Below are 20,622 nucleotides of genomic sequence, written 5' to 3' on the forward strand. Positions count from 1 at the left end.
TCCCTGGTCTGGGTGATTCTTTTGGATGGGATGAGATGCATGCCAGGAGACATGGTGTCATGTGAATAGCACAGCACTAGGAAGTGACCTAGTTAGACCTTGACTCTTCCTCTCTGTCATTGAACTACCTTACACAGATCACTTAACTTCTCTGGGCTTCAGTTTTCTCATTTATAAGATGAATCTGTTCAGTGGGATGATCTATAAAATTTTTTCCCGTGTATTTTTTAAGATTGCTTCAAGCTTTTTGTGAGGAACGAATCTGATGAATTATATCAAACTACGTACTAGAGTTTCACCTGATCATTCATTTACTCATTCAACAAATGTTTACTGTGCACTTTCTATGAGCCAGGGCCAGGATAGAATGATGAGTCATTTCAGATACAGGCCCTTCCCTCATGGAGTTTGCAGTGTGTTGCAACAGTCAGGATATTAGCCAAAGCCCTGCTGCATTATTGTGTCAAATACCGTCACCATCATCAAATTTATTGTTACATCTCATTGGGAGGCAGGATGCCCCCAGGCATCATGAGCCACACAATCAGTTACTTCTGTCCTTCCTTTCTGAGCTGACAGCTGCCTCCAACCCGCTTACGTGCAAGACAACTTCGTTTTGCAGTTGGTAAACATTTTAGAGCGTTAATTTTTTAAAATTCTTTTTAATCATGGAAAAGTGACAGTTTTCCCATGAGCCCTGATTTTTGGCCAGATTTGAAGAGCTGAACACAAGCAGTTTGAGACATGGAAAAAAAAAATAACCTGTCACAGTTCAATAGCACATTCTCGAATCTCAGATTCCCTGCAAGGGGTGCCTCCCAGTGTTCCCTCATAACTGCTCTATTTTAAAAGACAGATCCTTGAGTGGATAAAACAAGGATGGGAAGAATTCACTGCCCATTAATGAAAGCTTCACTTGCAGATGAAACGAATAAATCAATAGGAAAGGAGAAGTAAAGGGGAATTAGCATCTTATCCTGAATGTCTGGTATGAGGAGGAAAAAATGCAAATCCATCACGCAGATCTTCAGAAGGGCTGCCTCAGGTCTAACCACATGGGGCATTTTATCTGCCTCATTGTGGCTCCTGAGGACCACCAGCATTACTGGGCATTTCCAGCAGTGGTTATGTCCACAGATGTTGGAGCCAAACTGTACAAGTGTGAAGCGTTTCTTCACTTAGTGGCCATGTGACTGCATACAAATGACTTAACCTCTTATCTGTGAAAAGAAGCTATCAAATTGTCAAAGTTAGATAATAGATATGTAAAGTACTAAGTGAAGTGCCTGGTACCTTGCTGTTATTCTTCTAAAAATGGAATTTAACTCGCTGTGTCACTCTGCGTCAAGAGCAAGTATATAGAGAAATTTCCCGTCATTTCTGGCTCTAGGAAATGTGTGTGCTTAGGTATGTGCTATATAGCACATATTCTAAAAACCATCAGGAACCCCTTTGAGTGAGTGGCCTTCCTTATCAGATGGCCAACCATCCTGGTGTGCCTGGGATGGAGAAGGTTCCTGGTCTGTTCTTCATTTCCTGCTAAAACAGGGAAAGTCCTAGGCACACCAGGATGGGTTGATTACCCCAAGTTTGGCAAGGCCCTCAGTAGATTTCCGGCAAAAAGGGTGGAGGAAAACCATGATATTAAAGCTGGCTCCAGTGAGAGGCCCCTACCTGACTAAGGCCAGGGGCATCCACTCAACTAGAGACCAATGGGCACTTTCCTTTAGTGCTAAATTTTAGCAAATAGGGGAAGGGGCCTAATTCACTCTCCCTCAGTAATCTGCCCCGAATATTGGACTATTTTGAGTAACCCTCTCTGAAAACAATAGTTCTCAACTCTGGCTGCCCATAAGAATTACCCAATGAATTTAAAAAAAGAAATACTAATGCCTGGCTCCCATTGCCAAAAATTCTGGTTTTATTGGTCTGGGGTGGGGCCTGAGCATTGGTATGTTTAATAAGTTCTTTAGGAGCTTCCAGTGAGCAGCCTGGATTGAGAAACACTAACTTATTTCTAGCTTGGAGCTGGCAACAGGTGCACCATGATTTGTATTTTCCTGAGTGACAAAGTCAGACTTTCCTGATCAGAATCTCAACTGAGATGACTTGATCTGTTAGTAACGTGTGTGGTGTTTTATTGAGTTGATTTGCCCGTGCTGGCATTTCCATTGGAGGAAAATTCCTTTGAGATTGAGTACTCCTCTTTTTTTTTCCCCCCATTTATTTTGTGAGGGCAGTATACTTACTGATATATTGCCTAGCTCAAAGTAATGTGGTTTTAAAGCTTGAGAAAACGCAAGTCTAGCTTGAGAAAACGCAAGTCTAATTTGAGGGAATAGGGGAGTAGGGATGTTCCTGATGAGAAAAAAATAGACCTGTCTTTGGAGTCAGTTTTTCCCAGAGTTGTGGCTGGCAGAGCTGAGCTGGTATCTTGGTGAAGATGGCTGGTTCTCTGTGCTGGTCAGAGTAAGTCTGAGTGGGCTTCAGGCTGTGTTAGCTTGGATAGGGCAAGGGCAGTTGAGTGGTACTTACAGGCTTTGGAAATAATGGGTTAAAGCTTCTTGCAGTGTCCTGAACCAGGTGACAAATTCTGGCTGCACAACAAGCCAGGTAACCAGAGAAGCAAACTTCAAAATTTGTACTGTATTATTTAATTCTAGGGCTTCCCTGGTGGCTCGGATGGCAAAGAATCTGCCTGTAATTCAGGAAACCTGGGTTTGATCCCTGGGTTGGGAAGATCCCCTGGAGAAGGGAATGGCTACCTGCTCCAGTATTCTTGCCTGGAGAATTACATGGCCAGAAGAGCCTGGTGGGCTACAGTCCATGGGGTCACAAAGGGTTGGACATGACTGATAAGGAGAAATGAGCTATTAAGACATGAGAAGACATCGAAGAAACTTAAATGCATGTTACTCAGTGAAAGAAGCCAAACTAAAAAGGCCACATACTGTGTGAGTCCAATTATATGATAATCTGGAAAAGACAAAACTATAAAGACAATAAAAGGCTTACTGGTTAAAAAAAAAAAAAAACAAAAAAAGGCTTACTGGTTGCCCAGGGCTACAAGGGAGGGAAAGATGAATAATCAGAACACAGAGGACTTTTAGGACAGTGAAACTGTACTGTATATTACTATAATGGTGGGTACATTGGTTAAAACCCATAGAAGCTACAACAGCAAGAATGAACCCTAATGTGAACTATGGACTTTAGGTGATAATGTGTCACCAGTGTAGGCTTATCATTTGTAACAAATGTCCCATTTTGGTGTGAGATATTGATGATGGGGAGGCTGTGTTTGTGTGGAGACAGGGACTGTTATGAGAACTAGTACTTTTCATTCAATTTTGCTATGAAGCTGAAACTGCTCTAAAAAATGAAATCTGTTTAAAAAAATTTACTGGCAATAGTATGCTTATATAAATGTTAGTGTCAAAGAATTTTTTCTGGAATCTCATGTCCTAAAGATGGAACAGATGTGAATATATGAAATGAGGAAGTGAAAGAGCTATTTTATTTGCTTTTTTCCCAAACAGCTGTTTGTAGAGTGTAGAGATTTTTGCCTGGGAACAAAGCGGGTGAAATAGCCTGGATGAATCCCTCTTCATGCCTGGTCAGCAATAGTAGAAATGCCCAGGGGCCTTTGGGGATGAATCTGAAACTTTGTCTTTGAAGGTGGGGTGAACAAAACCCATCCCCTAAGCTCAGCTTCCCCCAAGGCCAGTGTTAACAGCTCAGCAGTGCACTGCCTTCCCTGTCCTCATTTTCTGTCAAGTCTTATAGCCATTTATTTGCCATGAAGTGATGGGACCAGGTGCCATGATCTTAGTTTTTTGAATGATGAGTTTTAAGACAGCTTTTTTACTCTCCTCTTTCACCTTCATCAAAAGACTCTTTAGTTCCTCTTCACAGTCTGCCATATCTGAGGTTGTTAATAAGCTGATTTTTTAACGTTTATTAAACTTGGATGAATATCATTACACCCATTACATGTGTTCCCAAAGATTCTTATTTAATATTTTGTCTGCACAACAAGTTTTGGTGTAGATTTTCCATAATTTCATATTCTTTAACAATTAGTAGTAGGACTTCCCTGGTTAAGATTTCACTTTCCAGTGCAGGGAGTATGGGTTCCATCCCTGGTTGGAGAACTAAGATCCCATATGCCTTGTGGCCCAAACAGCAAAATATAAAACAGAAGCAATGTTGTAAAAAACTCAAAAAGACTAAAAACAATTGTATTCATTTTTCAACTTTTCCTCTTCTTTTAAAAAATATTTTTTGTTTGTTATTATTTATTAAACTTTACCTCTTCTTTTAGCTGCTTTGGTGAATTTCCTTTTGACTAAAGGTTAAGAAATAGAATAACTGGGTCCAAAGCTGGGCACTGTTTTAAGGCTATTGATCATTATTGTTGTTCATTCGCTTGTCATGTCCAACTCTTTGTGAACCTATGGACTGCAACATGCCAGGCTTCCCTGTCCTTCACCATCTCATGGAGTTTGCTCAAACTCATGTCCATTGTGTCGGTGATGCCATTCAATCATTTCAATCATGTAATCTTCTGTTGCTTCCTTCTCCTCCTGCCTTCAATCTTTCCCAGCATTAGTCTTTTCCAGTGAGTCAGCTCTTTGCATCGGGTGGCCAAAGTATTGGAGCTTCAGCTTTAGCATCATACCTTCCAATGAATATTCAGGGTTGATTTCCTTTAGGATTGACTAGTTTAATCTCCTTGCTGTCCAAGGAACTCTTAAGAGTCTTCTCTAGCACCACAATTCAAAACCATCAGTTCTTTGGCACTCAGCCTTCTTTATGGTTGAACTATCTCATCCATATATGATTACATGAGCCAAGGAAAAACCATAGCTTTGACTATATGGACCTTTGTCAGCAAAATGATGTCTCTGCTTCTGAATACACTATATAGGTTAGTCATTGCTTTTTTTCCAAGGAACAAGTGTCTTGTAATTTCATGGTTGCAGTCAGTTTGCATTGATTTTGGAGCCCCCCAAAATAAAATCGGCCACTGTTTCCATTTTTATCCCATTTGTTTGCCATGAAGTGATAGGACCTGATGCCATGATCATTACTGCCAAATTATTCTACCAAACTGTACATGTTTACACTGGTACTTTGCTAGTACTAAGTGTTCCCCTGCCCCTAATGAACCCTTGCTAATTTGAGAGTCCCAAATGGGATTCCATTTTGTGGACTTTTCTTTGACTGAGGTGAGATTGAACATTTATTCAAATGTTTTTGACTATTAATATTTTTCTCTCTGACAGTTACTCATGTGTGCGTATCCACACAGATTTCTATTTGGCCCCTCTTTTTCTGATTGACTTATAAAAACAGTTTTAATATAAAGTTTAGCGGTCCTGTCATATATAGTATGAGCATATCTTCCCTCCATTTTTCACTCTTTATAGTGGGGTCTTAGGAAATCATTTGATGCCTTTGTTTGACTGTTTAATTTATCTGTCACTGTTATGGCATTATAGTTCACTTGCCTTGAAGTTATTAAAAGGAGAGCCATTTCCCCAAAACCCCCTCTAAAGTACACTATGAGAGTTCGGTGGAAACGTGTGTATGTAATTGCAAATCATCAATGTCTCTATCCCCACCTCAAAGAGTTATAAAGAACATGGTTGATTTTACTTGATCATTGGCCCCTTGTGACTCTTGGCAGTGTTTAACTTGTAGGTGAGGATATCCAAGCCAATTCACAATTTATTATGTGGTTGGCTGCTAACAGCTGAGGTGAGTCTGTATGTTTTTTATATTTTTGATCATGCTAAAGTAACTCTGTGTCTCTCTACCCTAAATTATGGCATCCTATCAGATGTCAGACTCAACAGCATCTCATGGGTCTATCTCCAGGTAATGAAATCCAGCTGGAGATTCAGAGTATGCAAAGCCCATGTTTTAGAACAAAAAGGTGTTTCTCTCTAGCCAGTAAATGAAAGTGACTTTTTTTCAGCTATAAAAGGACAAAGGATTTTGAAGTTATCCCACTAGGCAGGGCTTCCTAGACTTGTTTTTTTGGCACCAGGCCATGGAGCTAACCCAGCATCTTCTGAATTTCTTCCATTTTTGTAGCAGTATGCACAGTTCCTTGGATGGGACTAGAGTCACTCCATGCTGTGATGATTAAAAGCCCAAAGTCTGCTCAGGCTAGAGGCAATGACAGCCAGACATCTAAAAGTGTCACTAGCAGACCATTTGATCAGTGTGTGGGGGAGCCAAAGACTTGATCATTTCTCCTTTTAAGTATTTTCATTGTGCTCTCAAAGTTGTATATTTTCCTTTTTGAGGAAAAACATTTAACACCACAAATGTAACAAGAAGTATAAATGGTTCAGAGCTTTGGTGAGAAGTTCTCAAAGATGTCTAGCTTAACTAAGGTATTATTTCAGCCTATTTTCAAAGTTTAAACAGCTCAATGTCATTGGGCCTTCCTTTCTGAGTTATGTTTCATAACTCTGAAACCCAAGTACCCATTCTCATTACTCTATTGAAGGAAGAAATGATCCACCCCATGGTCCTAGTCTCCTTTCTTGTTGTCGTTCAGTTGCTAAGTTGTGTCCCACTCTTTGCAACCCCATGAACCGCAGCACTCCAGGCTTCCTGTCCTTCACTATCTTCTTGAGTTCACTCAAATTTATGTCCATTGAGTCAGTGATGCCATTCAACCATCTCATCTTCTATTGCCCCTTTCTCCTCTTTCCCACAATCTTTCCCAGCATCAGGGTCTTTTCCAATGTGTTGGTCCTTCGTATCAGGTGGCCAAAGTATTGAAGCTTCAGCTTTAGCATCAGTCCTTCCATGAATATTCAGGGCTGATTTCCTTTATGATTGACTAGTTTAATCTCCGTGATATCCAAGGGACTCCCGAGCATCTTCTCTAGTACCACAGTTTGAAAACATCAGTTCTTCAGCACTCCGTCTTCCTTATAATTCAGATCTCAGCCTTCTTTATGGTCCAGCTCTCACACATCCATATATGACTATGGGAAAAATCATAGCTTTAACTATATTGACCTTTGTAGGCAAAGTGATGTCTCTGCATTTTAATACACTGTCTAGGAGAAGGCAATGGCACCCCACTCCAGTACTCTTGCCTGGAAAATCCCATGGACGGAGGAGCCTGGTAGGCTGCGGTCCATGGGGTCACCAAGAGTCGGACATGGCTGAGCGACTTCACTTTCACTTTTCACTTTTATGCATTGGAGAAGGAAATGGCAACCCACTCCAGTGTTCCTGCCTGGAGAATCCCAGAGATGGGGTCGCACAGAGTCGGACATGACTGAAGTGACTTAGCAGTAGCAGCAGGTTTACCATAGCTTTTCTTCCAAGGAGCCAAGTATCTTTTTATTTCATGGCTGTAGTCACTGTCCGTAGTGATTTTGAAGTCCAAGAATATGAAATCTGCCACCGTTTCCACTTTTTCCCCATCTATTTGCCATAAAGTGATGAGAATGGATGCCATGACCTTTGTTCCTTGAATGTTGAGTTTTAAGCCAGCTTTTTCACTCTCCTCTTTCACCTTCATCAAGAGGATCTTTAGTTTCTCTTCACTTTCTGCCATTAGAGTGGTATCAGCAGCATATCTGAAGCTGTTGTTATTTCTCCTGGTAATCTTGATTCCAGCTTGTGAGTCATCCATACAGCATTTCACATGACATATTCTGCATAGAAGTTAAATAAGCAGGGTGATAATATATAGCCTTGCCATACTCCTTTCCCAGTTTTGAACCAGCCTGTTGTTCCATGTCCAGTTCTGACTGTTGCTTCTTGTCCTGCATACAGGTTTCTCAGGAGGCAGATAATGTGCTCTGGTATTCCCATCTCTTTAAGAATTTTCTCCACAATTTGTTGTGATCCACACAAGTCAAAGGCTTTAGAGTAGTCAGTGAAGCAAAAGTAGGTGTTTTGTTTAACTCCCTTGCTTTTTCTATGTTCCAGTTTATGTTGACAATTTGATTTCTGGTACCTCTGCCTTTTCTAAATTGACCTTGTACATATGGAAATTCTTGATCCACATACTACTGAAGCCTAGCTCAAAGGATTTTGAATATAATCTTGCTAGCATGTGAAATGAGTGTGTTTGTACAGTAATTTGAACATTCTTTGGCATTGTCTTTCTTTGGGACTGAAGTGAAAACTGACCTTTTCCAATCCTGTGGCCACTGCTGAGTTTTCAAATTTGCTGGCATAATGGGTGTAGCACTTTAACAGCATTATCTTTTGGGATTAGAAATAGCTCACATGGAATTCCATTACCTCCACTAGCTTTGTAGTGATGCTTCCAAGGCCCACTTGACTTCACACTCCAGAATGTCTGGCCCTAGGTGAGTGACCACACCATTGTGGTTATCTAGGTCATTAAAAGCTTTTTTGTACAGTTCTTCTGTGTATTCTTGCTACCTCTTCTTAATATCTTCCGCTTCTGTTAGGTCCTTGCTGTTTTTGTCCTTTATTGTGCCTGTCATTGCGTAAAATGTTCCCTTGGTATCTCCAGTTTTCTTAAAGAGATTTCTTGTCTTTCCCATTCTATTGTTTCCCTCTATTTCTTTGCATTGTTCACTTAAAAAGGCTTTCTTATCTTTCCTTGCTATTCTCTGGAACTCTGTATTCAGTTGGGAATATCTTTCCCTTTCTCTTTTACCTTTCACTTCTCTTCTTTTCTCAGCTATTTGAAAGATCTCCTCAGACAACCACTTTGCCTTCTTGCATTTCTTTTTCTTGGGGGTGGTTTTGGTTACTACCTCCTATGTAGTGTTATGAACCTTGGTCCATAGTTCTTTCTTAAGACATTGCTATTTGTTAAAGTCAGAGGATAAAAAGTATGTGAATAATTGAGAACAGTCTGTCTCAAAGTGTGTATTGAATCAGCACCATGTTGGTGCTTTATGTGAATTACCAATAAGAACAACAACAATAACCACCACCACCACTTGTGGTAACCCAGCCATTCACCTTAATACCTAGGCATAATCTAGTCACTTCCTCTTGATAATAACCCATGGGTTAAGGGCTGTTCTTTCCCTGTGCTACAGATGAGGCCAGCAAGTCACACAAAGGTGACTGGCTGAGCCAGAATTTGAACTTCAAACAATCTGACTCCAGAGCCTTCCCTCTGAACTTGATTAAATTTATATGACAACCCCTCAAGATGGGTCATGGTGTCCCCATTTTATAAATGAGAAGCCGAGACTCAGGTTAACAACTTGCAGTAACTTCTCACACACCTGAGAAGTAGCAGAGTTTGATTTTAAACCCTGATTCCAAAACCCTCCTCATGCCTTTCCCATTGAACCATCTTTCTTACACTGCAACGCATTCCTTTGTGTTTAGGACTTTATTCGCTTCAGGAAGAGCTTACAATTGGCCAATAGACAGATACTTAAATGAGCCTGCAGCACATTCCTCTGGGTTCTTTTTGCGCAAGAAGCTACCTGTTTAGCTTGCTTGCTTCATTGTGTGAATGCCTCAATACAAGCTACCTCTCTTTGTAAATAGCTGTAGGAATAAGCTTCCCAGTTCCTTCCTGCCTCAGAACTTTACTGCTGTCCCTCAGCTTGGAAGACTTTGTCCCAAGATCTCTGCAGGGCTGACTCTTCTCAGGTATCAGATCAGATGTCATCACCCCTGTGGGGCTAACCCTGACTCCCTGTATTTGTTTCCTAAGGCACAAAAATTTACCCAAAACTGGGTGGCTTAGAACAACAGGAATTTATTTTCTTATCATTGTGGAGGCCAAGATTCTCAAATCAGGGCTTTGGCAGAGCCATGCTTCCTCTGAAGCCCTGAAGGGGAAATCTTAAGAGTTTCTAGTGGCCCCATCCATTCCTTGGTTTGTAGCAGCATAACTCCACTCTCAGTGAAAAAGGTGGTAAAACTTAAAACTTAACATTAAGAAAACTAAGATCATGGCATCCGGTCGCATCACTTTATGGTAAATAGATGGGGGAGCAGTGGAAACAGTGAGAGACTTTATTTTGGGGGGCTCCAAAATCACTGCAGATGGTGACTGCAGCCATGAAATTAAAAGACACTTGCTCCTTGGAAGAAAAACTATGACCAACCTAGACAGCATATTAAAAAGCAGAGATGTTACTTGGACAACAAAGGTCCATCTAGTCAAGGCTGTGGTTTTTCCAGCAGTCATGTATGGATGAGAGAGTTGGACTATAAAGAAAGCTGAGTGTCAAAGAATCGATGCTTTTGAACTGTGGTGTTGGAGAAGACTTTTGAGAGTCCCTTGGACTGCAAGGAGATCCAACCAGTCCATCCTAAAGGAAATCAGTCCTGAATATTCATTGGAAGGACTGATGCTAAAGCTGAAACTCCAATACTTTAGCCACCTGATGTGAAGAACTGATTCCTTGGAAAACACCCTGATGCTGGGAAAGATTAAAGGCGGGAGGAGAAGGGGATGACAGAGGATGAGATGGTTGGGTGGCATCACCGACTCAATGGACACGAATTTGAGTAAACTCCGGGAGTTGATGATGGACAGGGAGGCCTGGCGTGCTGCAGTCCATGGGATTGCAGAATTGGACATGACGGAGCAACTGAACTGAACTGAAGTGAACTCCACTCCGCTCTCTGCCTCAGTCTTCATATAAACTGCTACTTTGTATTTCTTCCCTGTCTTTTCTTCTAAGAACACTTGTCATTGCATTTAGGGCCTACCTGGATAATCCAGGCTGATCCCATCTCAGCATCCTTACAAGGATGTTTTCCCAAACAAGCTTTCCTTCACAGGTTTGTGGTGGGACTGTTTTCCCAAACAAGCTTTCCTTCACAGGTTTGTGGTGGGACAGGGGGAGCGGTGGTGTATCTTTGGCGGGGGGAGCATAGGGTGCCATTCAACCTGCTCTAGGAAAGCCGTGCTGCTCTAATAAAGCAGCCTTTGCTGATGTCATGCTCTGTGGCAGCATCACCCAGTTTAATTTTTTTCACCATCCTTGTGCTTGTTTGATTCATCTTGTTCTTTTGTCTACTTTTCTGTTGCTTGTCCCTGCCTACTTGAACTCCAGCTTTATGAAAAAAGAGCTGTCTTATTCATGGTAGTGTAATGATCACCAAATATTTGCTGAATGAACAATACCACTAGTCAAATGTGACATCAGCTTGGCTCTCTGATCCTTTCAACAATTTCCAGGATTTTCTTTTATGATATTATTTATGTTATTTGAATTTCACTTGCATATTTTTGGAAATACAAGTATATTATGGGATTATATTTAACACAGTAGACAAATATCAATATATATGCTATCATTTCAGTATAACACTCAAGTTCTAATTGTCATAATAGTTCATTTAGCTTTAACTTTTCCCCCATGAGCAAATCTTCAGAATAATATTTCTTTCTCCCATAGGCTCTGATCACCTCCGGGAGAAAGATGGCCTCTGGGCTGTCTTGGTCTGGCTCTCCATTATTGCTGCCCGGAAGCAGAGTGTGGAGGAAATTGTCCGAGATCACTGGGCCAAATTTGGCCGCCACTACTATTGCAGGTGAGAAGGCCAAGGGTCTCCATATGGACCTTAGGAAATTCCTTAGAAAAGTTTTTTTTTTTTTTTTTAATGGGCTAGAATCTTCTGAAGGAAGCATCTTTCAGGAAGATCTGAGGAATACAGAGGCTAGAGGCAGATAACCCCTGAGAGGAGGTTGGGGATGGTATCAAGGTAGTTCCAAATTAGAGGATACAACTTTCCCTACCTCTGGTGACACCTGTCTGTAATCTTTTCATCAGTGCCTATACAGTGGGCAGCCATCCTGAGATGAAATTTGAACTGCAGAGCCTTGAAAGGCCCTCTGGTGGCCATTAAAGTTGAACAGTCAGACCAGGGGTTTTTCTGGTTGGTTTTCCACCTATACTTATCAAGGAAATGGGGGAAGAGACAGAAGCTGCCACAGGTTGGGGTGATTTTTGTAATCTTTCCCCTACCTTTCTTTGTCTTACCTCCCCACTAATAGTCCACATAGTGACTACTAGTGGGTTGGGAGTCTCAACTACCTTCCTGTTGTTGAAGTAAGCAAGGGGGACAGTCTTCTGGCTTGCGGCTGCCAGCTAGATATGTATATCTAGAGATGCTATTTGTTTATAAATAGTGCCAAACCATGGTTTAGGAGGAGCAGTGGTCTTAAAAGATGTTAACTGTGAGGGTGTGGAATTAGGGCAGATAATCTTTGGGTAGTCTCAGCAGCTCTCAGTGTATTAAAAACAGACACTGCCTCATTTGCTTTGCTTATGAATAGTTAACTACTTGGATGTTTGGTTGCATTTCAAGAGCTTAAGGGACAGAAAGAAAGCTTTAGACTTCCCTTATAAGGTGATTGTTTCTTCTCTTAAGAGGTCATTTACTTAGATAAACATCAGAGAATAAGGAGGCTTGCGATATTACTCATTAAAATCAAAGAGGCTGCAGTGCTCTGAGAAATGGAGACAGTCTCACATTCTTGGTTCCTATCTAGTTAAGAAGGCTAAGGATGTGGCAGCCTGCAAATCATCTCGAATTATTCATTGTATTATAAAATAAGAACTGTAAAGGCAGGTAGGAACTTGTTTTATTCTCTAGTATTTCTAACAGCTGCCCCAAATCCTGATTCTTGTGGTCTTTTTTGGCATACCAGAGGGGCCAGTTGGCACAGAAAACCCTTTTATTGTCTGAAGCTGTGCCATAAAATCCAACCTGATAAAATATATTTTGATTGCCAACCTCTGGTTTAGTGAAAGCACTTTGAGTCAGGGATGTGTTCCTCATAATTTGTGGAATGATCATCTAGCTTTCTGCCAGCATTTTGAAGACATGGTGTTATGATAAGTGTGTTTATAATACAGTTCATTTTTTTGTGGCCAAGAGCTTACACGATAGTTACTTTTTTCATAACAAATACCATATTAGAGAATATAATGCAGTGGAGATATAAATTCTTGTAGGGCATTCAATTATGATTCAGGTTTCTGTCCAAAAAGATCACAGAGATAAAGAAAAAGGGAGGAGGGAGGAGGTAAAATGAAAGCAAACATTTCCTCCAGCCTCTGGGAAAGGTAGGTTGCAATGCTTGTGAAGGAGAACTATTTATAGCTTGTTTTCTTGGTGGGCAGGAGACAATCAAATTTGGTTTAACTGATACTGAGCCTGAAGTTGTATCTGAGAACCCAGATGATTTTTCCAGTATGAGTGGACCCTAGAAAGAATTCTGCATTTTAAAATTTCTTTCCTTGAACGTGTGTTGGTAGTGGTGGTGGTCAGAGGGGCTTGTTTGGAGGAGTGAGGGGAAGTTGTGGTAGAACTTACTCATGTGTGAAGATGAGTGTTGGGGCAGCTGGTCTGATGATCTCAACCATGGCTGGACATGACCTGTCACATTCGAGTATTTTCTCAACTTCTAAGACTCTTTCAGAGCCTCTCTATCTCCTACTAGACCCTCTTATCCCATCCTCATACCCTTTTCTGCTTGTTGGGTCTTTACCTTCCCGACAATCTACTGATAAAGAGAATCTAGGCTTAGAACACATGCTGAGAAAGAATGTTCTGAGAGAGTTCCCTGTTGTTTTGTTTCTGAGGCTGGGAGGACACATCTTCTGTAGGAGGGAGAGAATAGAAGAAAGGGATGTAGGTGCAGGGGACCCATTGTTAGACATGTTGGACAGTAACCTGATGTTTACTGAAGTCTCAAAAGATCTTGGGTGGAGAAAAACTGTCAACTATTCAGATCTTCCCTCTTTAGCTCACTCTCATCTTTTCTGTGTTAAAGAGAGCCCAAATTTGAGATCCCACCACTTGAGCACAGCTGCCCCTCCTAGGGTTTCCTTCTTAAACAGACCTCCCTGGGTGTGCCATCAGGACTTGGTCAAACCCATCTGACACTGGGAAAGACCCTATAGTTTCTTTATGACAGTGACTAAGAATAAAAGTAAGAGCTTTAAGCACCAGTGTCTGGCATTGTGCCAACTACCTGGTATGTATTATCCTATTTAAACCCAGCAACAACAAATGAGATAGGTGTTATTTTTAGTCTTTTTTTCCCCCTCTAATCACCTCCCAGCCCCATTGTTATATGTGATGTTCTTGGCTAGGAGGACCTTTTTTTTTTTTTTTTTAATGGAACAATTGTAATACTTCTTCCAAGTTTCCAAGAGAATTTTATGGTACATTGAGTTCCCTTCCCCATCTCTCTTCCCTGCCTTGGTTCCTCTCTTTCTTCCCTTTCTGCCTTCACCTCCTCCCATATTCATTCCAGTGCTTACAAAAACCACTACTTATCAGAAGCAACAGAGAACAAAACAGAATAGATCTCTTCCTTCCTGGAGCTTACAGCTCTCATAGGCAAAGACAAGAAATAAGTAAATTAATATATAAATAAAGCAAATACATATTGGGATAACTACCAAAAGAAGATGTAAAGGATGATGAGCGACAGGGAGAGATAGAGGGGAGGTGCCTTAGATGTCTTGTCAGAGAAAGTGTTTCTGGAGGTGACAGTAAATCTGAAAACTGAAGGAAGGAAATGCATCAGCTATTGGAATAGCCTGGAGAAGACTGTACCAGGGAGAGGAAACAGCAAGAGCAAAGGCCCAGAGGGTGGAGCATCTTTGAGGACTGGAGAGGAGGCCTGTGTGGCTGGAGCATAGTGAACAAGGGCCAGAGTGAGACGCAGCCAACTCAAGGAGGTGGGCATGTCACATCCCACAGTACTTGATAGACTGTGGTCAGTGTTTTAAATCTTAATCTCAAGATGATGGGCACTTTTGGAGGAATTCAAAGGAAAGGATGGCCATGATTTAATGTTTACAGGATGCTGCTGCTGCTGTGTGGGGAATGAGTGAGGGACCGGGGGAAGAGGTTGACCAGCTGTGGGTTCTTTTCTGTGCTGTTCTTCCACGGAAACAAAACAGTGATTAGACAACCTCGAGAGGCCCACCGGGTTGCTGTTTCTCTGATTAGATTTGTCTTTAGCCTGTGTCCTGTCCCCCCTCACCAGGTTTGACTATGAGGGATTAGAGCCCAAGACGACCTATTACATCATGAGGGACCTGGAGGCCTTGGTCACAGATAAGTCCTTCATCGGCCAGCAGTTTGCTGTGGGGAGCCATGTGTACACTGTGGCGAAGACAGACAGCTTTGAATACGTGGACCCTGTGGATGGCACCGTGACCAAGAAACAGGTACTTGCTAGGACATTGCCAGAACAGGTTATCAAATGATGGGGGGCTGGGAGAAATGCAAAATGTCCTACAACTGGAGAGGTCTTCAGGGATAGTCTACTGTGAGCCCTTCATTTTATAAACAAGAGCCCTGTAGCCAGCGGAGAGGAAAGCCCTTGGTGAAGATTACCTACCTACTTAATGGCAGTGGGTGGATTAGAACACAGGGCCCTGGCTGTCTGTCCAGTCTTCTTTCCACCTGGTAACTGATAGGCCTCAACACCATGAATAGATTTAGACCCAGCATTTCTCCCTGAAATATGTGCAGCCTGAGTCTCTCTATGTAGCAGCCATGATGGGTGACGGATTCAGAAAAGTTTCCAAGAACAGCAGAATCATTTTCCTTGGGACTGCTGGGTGCAGGGATGTTTCACCTTTTATTACCTTATTTCTTTGAGGAGTGAAGGGAGCTTGGCCAGATGGGTTTGTTACTCCTGATAGGGGAAGAAAAAATTAGAAAATTTGCCCCATAAACCCAAAAAGAAGATCTGTGGTTGAGAAGTATCATGAAAGATAAGTGGCAAAATTGACCACAATTTCTTCTGTGATCTCATCTCTGTGAATTGTGTAAGAGACATGGAAAGCGATTACAATTATTTTTCTTCTCAATTTTGGCAATGTTGGTCACTCTGGGAGCATATTTTATCACTTATAGTCTGAATAAGACATTCTGGGTAATGTTAAGAAAAGTTCCATTCTAAAATTCTCCATTTCTTAACCTTCTTATGCATGCTTCATCAAGTACAGACAACAAAATAAATCAGATGCTGTAGTTTGAGGGGACTAGATATAATGGTAGATATTGCTGTTTTTATTTTGACTAGTGTTTTATACTTAGCCCTTGTCCTCGGGTCCTCTGACTTGCTGATGTTCCAAAGCCCAGTGCCCTGCTGTTATTCTGGTTGTATTCTCGGTCTAGTCTGCTTTAGTTTTACAGTGATCTTTCACCTCTGTCAAAATGTCAGTCTTTTATTCTAGAAGGCCTTCCATAGCTGGACAGACTCATCACAGTTTTACTTTAGAAAGGTGTAGGATAGTGGAAAAACTAGTGGTAAAGAAGTTTGAAGACCTAGAATTGAATCCTGCTCCCGCCACTTACTAGTTGGGAGAGTTGTTAGATTTCTTTGGTCTCTGGTTTCTTTCTCATCTGTAAAACATCTGTGTCACAGAGTTGTTTTAGAAATAGAATGAAATAACATATACAAAAACTCCTAACCTTCATAGAGGGAGTGCACCATGCATCTTTCATGGTTGTGATTTGTTTTGCACAAGAATGCTTTCTTGTAGACCGGATTGAATTCTCTTCAAAATAATACCAGTGAGTCCTAGAGATGTGTAGCCAGGAGCTCAGCATGCCTTTGAACCTCCATGCCTCAGATAAAAGTCCGTTCCAGTTTGGTACCATATTCTCACTTCTGTTTCATACAGAGTCCTCAGAACAAATTTCCCTAATCTAACACTCATTTTGTTGTTGTCGCTATAGAACTCAAGAGTCGTAAAATACACGCTTTCTAAAGTACCCCTGGTAAGTTTTTTCTTCCCCTATGAGGCAGGCTTGCAAACCATTCCTTGAAGGGATTGTCTAGTCGTTGGTAGGTTCTGAACTCTATCTCCTTATGCAAAGCTTGACCTCATTTGTTTTGCTGTTAAATCTACTAACACTCTGTTTTGTTTCTTCTTCAGTGCCCTCAGCATTTGGGTGCTTTTTTTTTTTGACTCCTCTTTAATCTTTCATATCAGGCTAATTCCTCAACTGGATCTCAAGTGTGGCCTTTGATTTATTACTCCATGCCTCTCCCCTTCAACCCTGAATATTGGTTTCCATTTTCACTCTAGAATTTATTGATTTTTTTTCCACATTCTTTCATCAGGGCTTCCCTGGTTGCTCAGACGGTAAAGCGTCTGCCTGCAATGCAGGAGACCTGGGTTCAATCCCTGGGTCAGGAAGATCCCCTGGAGAAGGAAATGGCAACCCACTCCAGTACTCTTGCCTGGAAAATTTCATGGATGGAGGAGCCTGGTGGGCTACAGTCCATGGGGTTGCAAAGAGTTGGACACGACTGAGTGACTTCACTTTCACCTGAGCTCCAAGGTGACCATAAATACTATCAAAAGCTGCTCTTGGGAGTTTCTCTAGTAATGAAGGAAGGGTGGTTGTTCATCTTCCCAGATTCTAGGACCCAAGTGATGCCTTCATCAGCTGGTGTCTCAGAGTCACACTGGAGCTTCCTGCAGGTCTGGGTTGGATTCATTGGGGGTTTTGGGAGATCAGTTAACACTCAAGTTCATACCTATTGTCAGAAAATCATAGATGGTTCTTTCACGACACATGGTCCTGTTGGCACACAGGGGAAATTCCTCCACAGGTGGGGCCAATGCTAACCTTTCACTCCTGGGGCCTTTGTCTGAGAATTCCTGGGATGTCAGGATTATCAGCATTCACTTCTGGGGACAATTGAGGCTGGGGAAATTGAGGCATGGTTGCTAAATACACTATCCATTCCTAAAAGACATATTTGAATTTAAATAAACCTGTATTATTTTAAAATAGCTATAAAATAAAATGCTTTGGTGCATTTATTCAATAGATACCTTTTGTCAGTTCAGTCACTCAGTCATGTCCGACTCTTTGTAACCCCAGGGACTGCAGCACACCAGGTCTCCCTGCCCATCACCAACTCCCAGAGTTTACTCAAACTCATGTCCATTAAGTCAGTTTTGCCATCCAACCATCTCATCCTCTGTCATCCCCTTCTTCTCCCGCCTTCAATCGTTCCCAGCATCAAGGTCTTTTCAGATGAGGCAGTTCTTTGCATCAGGTGGCCAAAGTATTGGAGTTTCAGCTTCAGCTTCAGTCCTTCCAATGAATATTCAGGACTGATTTCTTTTAGGATGGACTGGTTTGATCTCTTTGCAGTCCAAGGGACTCTCAAGAGTCTTCTTCAACACCACAGTTCAAAAGCATCAATTCTTCGGCTCTCAGCTCTCTTTATAGTCCGACTCTCACATCCATACATGACTACTAGAAAAACCATATTTCTTGAGATGTTTCTTGAGAGCCTACCAAATGCATAATATTGGTTTTTCTCATGGTGCTGCTTTTTTTACTGAAGTATAGTTGATTTACAATGTTGTATTAATTTCTGCTATACAGAAAATTGATTCATTTATACACACATGTACATTCTTTTTTAAAATATTCTTTTCCATTATGATTTATCATAGGATACTGAATATAGGTCTTTGTGCTATACAGTAGGACCTTGTTATTATCCATTCTGTATATAATAGCTTACATCTCCTAACCCTAGTGGTGCAGTTTTTTAATATAAATTTATAACAGCTTCACTGAGATAAATAACTCACATAACATGCAGTTCACCCATTTAAAGTGTACCATTCAGTGGTTTGCAGTACATAGACTTGTGCAGCTGATGCCATGTGCTGGCTGGGTGATCTTAGGCAAGTTACTCAACTTCCCTGTGCCTTTCTCACTTGTCTGTGGAAATAAGAATAGTAATTGTGGCTGCCTCATACAGTCATTGGGAGAATTCAATCAGATAATACATATGAAGTCCTAGTATATAATACACATTAATAAATGATTAACTAAAATAAGTTATATTAAAAGAGCATCCTTAAAAAAATAAAAATAAATTATTTAAGTCAGCAAAAGATAAATAAATAAAAGAGCATCCTTGGGAAAGCAAGATTTTGGCATTTAATGAACTATGCATGCCTGCTAAGTTGCTTCAGTTGTGTTCGACTCTTTGTGACCCTATGTAGCTTGCCAGACTTCTCTGTTTGTGATAAGAAAAGCAGGGGAAAGAATTCAACAACATGCAGCTTTGCAGGGTGTCACGTGAAGACATGGGAAAGCCCCTCAGTTTCTGCGTTATCTGTGAATTGATTCAAACTCACATTTCTCTGCTTCCCCCAACATCTTCTGTCCTCTGTCACACACACACTTCACTTCAAAAAGAAAAAGGATTTTTAAGGCAGCTCTGTGTTGAGGTCAGAGTCAGGGAACAGACCGTGGGAAAATAAAGTTGTTTCACATGTATCTCTAGAGATAAAGAAGAAATGTTTCTCCATTGAAAATGAAATTAAAATCCTGTTCTGGTGATAAGCCACTCCCCCACCCCCTGACCCCCATCCACTCCACTGCTCTGAAAAAGTTCAGCAAAGTCTGTCCTGCCTGTGAGATCTTGTGGAGGTCAGTCAGGGAGCAAGAAGGAGGGACTTCCCTGATCCTGTGGCTAAGACTCTGCATTTCCAGTGCAGGGGGCCTGAGTTCAGTTCCCAGTCAGGGAACTAGATCCCATGTGCTACAACTAAAAGATCCTGGCACAACCAAATTGAGAAAAAAAAAAAAAAGGAGCAAGAAGGAAACCCCTCACATGAATTCCCAGGGACTTCACTGACCTTACTGTGGCCTGTCAGAGCTCATGGAATTTATTATGGCTGCCTCCAAGTGTCTGATGTTTTTGTGACTGTGGGCACCAAGAGAAAAGTTGATGTGTTCCTTCCACTAAACAGGACCCAAGAGAGACTCTGATTTAGAAATAATAATTGAATGAGGTATGGTTCAATGATAGAAGCTCATCCTTCGTGGTCCCAAGAGGATATGTCACTGGTTATTTTCTGGTTGGTAAAATCTAGTAACATGAATGAATGATGATGCTTTCTTCAAGTGCAAGTGGAAAAAATAGGCAATAGCTAGCTACTCTAAGAATAGGGGTATAGTTGTTGATTAATATTTGCATAAAGGGTGGCCCAGTCGTTTCTCAAGGATGAATTCATTGTGCAAATACCAAGATTTTCCCTGGTGTTTGGCATATTCTCTCTTCCCTCAACAGTCACTATCCTGGGGAGCATTATGGATACCCAGATTTTCTTTCACCGTTATCCTTCCTTATCTCCTCCTTATAGCCCCAACTATGAGACTCTCCTGGCTCTGGGAGAAGGAGTGCTCCAATTCCAGTTCTGTGAAAGAAAGACAACTTGACAAATGGTACCAGCATTGAGTGAAGGCATATTGCCACCATAGTGGGCATCAATCCAGAACTATGACCTGTAATTTGAAAATTAGCTTTGAAATGAGAAACCTTGATACTTTAGGAGCAAAATTTAACCAACTGAGTCTCTCTTTATGACTCATCCAGCTCCCGTATTTCTATTTACCAAGATCAAAAATCATTAAATTCTATGAGTGCTGAAGTAATTTGCAAGTATAAGTTCAGCTGATATTTAAAAAAAAAAAAAACTGATGTAAATAAATGCATACCAGTTAGCTGATGTGGAAAACCAAATCCAATTTGATTATGTCAGACTAACTCTGAACTTATTAATACCTCTTCAAGTTATGCAAGCTGTGTGGAAACATTTTGATGTC

The 20,622-nt window shown here is 41.3% G+C and overlaps 1 protein-coding gene across 1 annotated transcript in view; it reads left to right on the plus strand.

Annotated features, from left to right (window-relative positions):
- PGM5 (phosphoglucomutase 5) overlaps positions 1 to 20,622 on the plus strand; it is a 188,012-nt gene that overhangs the window by 126,051 nt on the left and 41,339 nt on the right. Inside the window, exons 8-9 of the mRNA XM_043891057.1 lie at positions 11,394 to 11,529; positions 15,005 to 15,188. Of these exons, the coding sequence (XP_043746992.1) occupies positions 11,394 to 11,529; positions 15,005 to 15,188 (320 nt within the window). The remainder of the gene's footprint in view (positions 1 to 11,393; positions 11,530 to 15,004; positions 15,189 to 20,622) is intronic.

This window comes from Cervus elaphus, chromosome 29, assembly GCF_910594005.1.
Source record: "Cervus elaphus chromosome 29, mCerEla1.1, whole genome shotgun sequence".
Taxonomy (NCBI): Eukaryota; Metazoa; Chordata; class Mammalia; order Artiodactyla; family Cervidae; genus Cervus; species Cervus elaphus.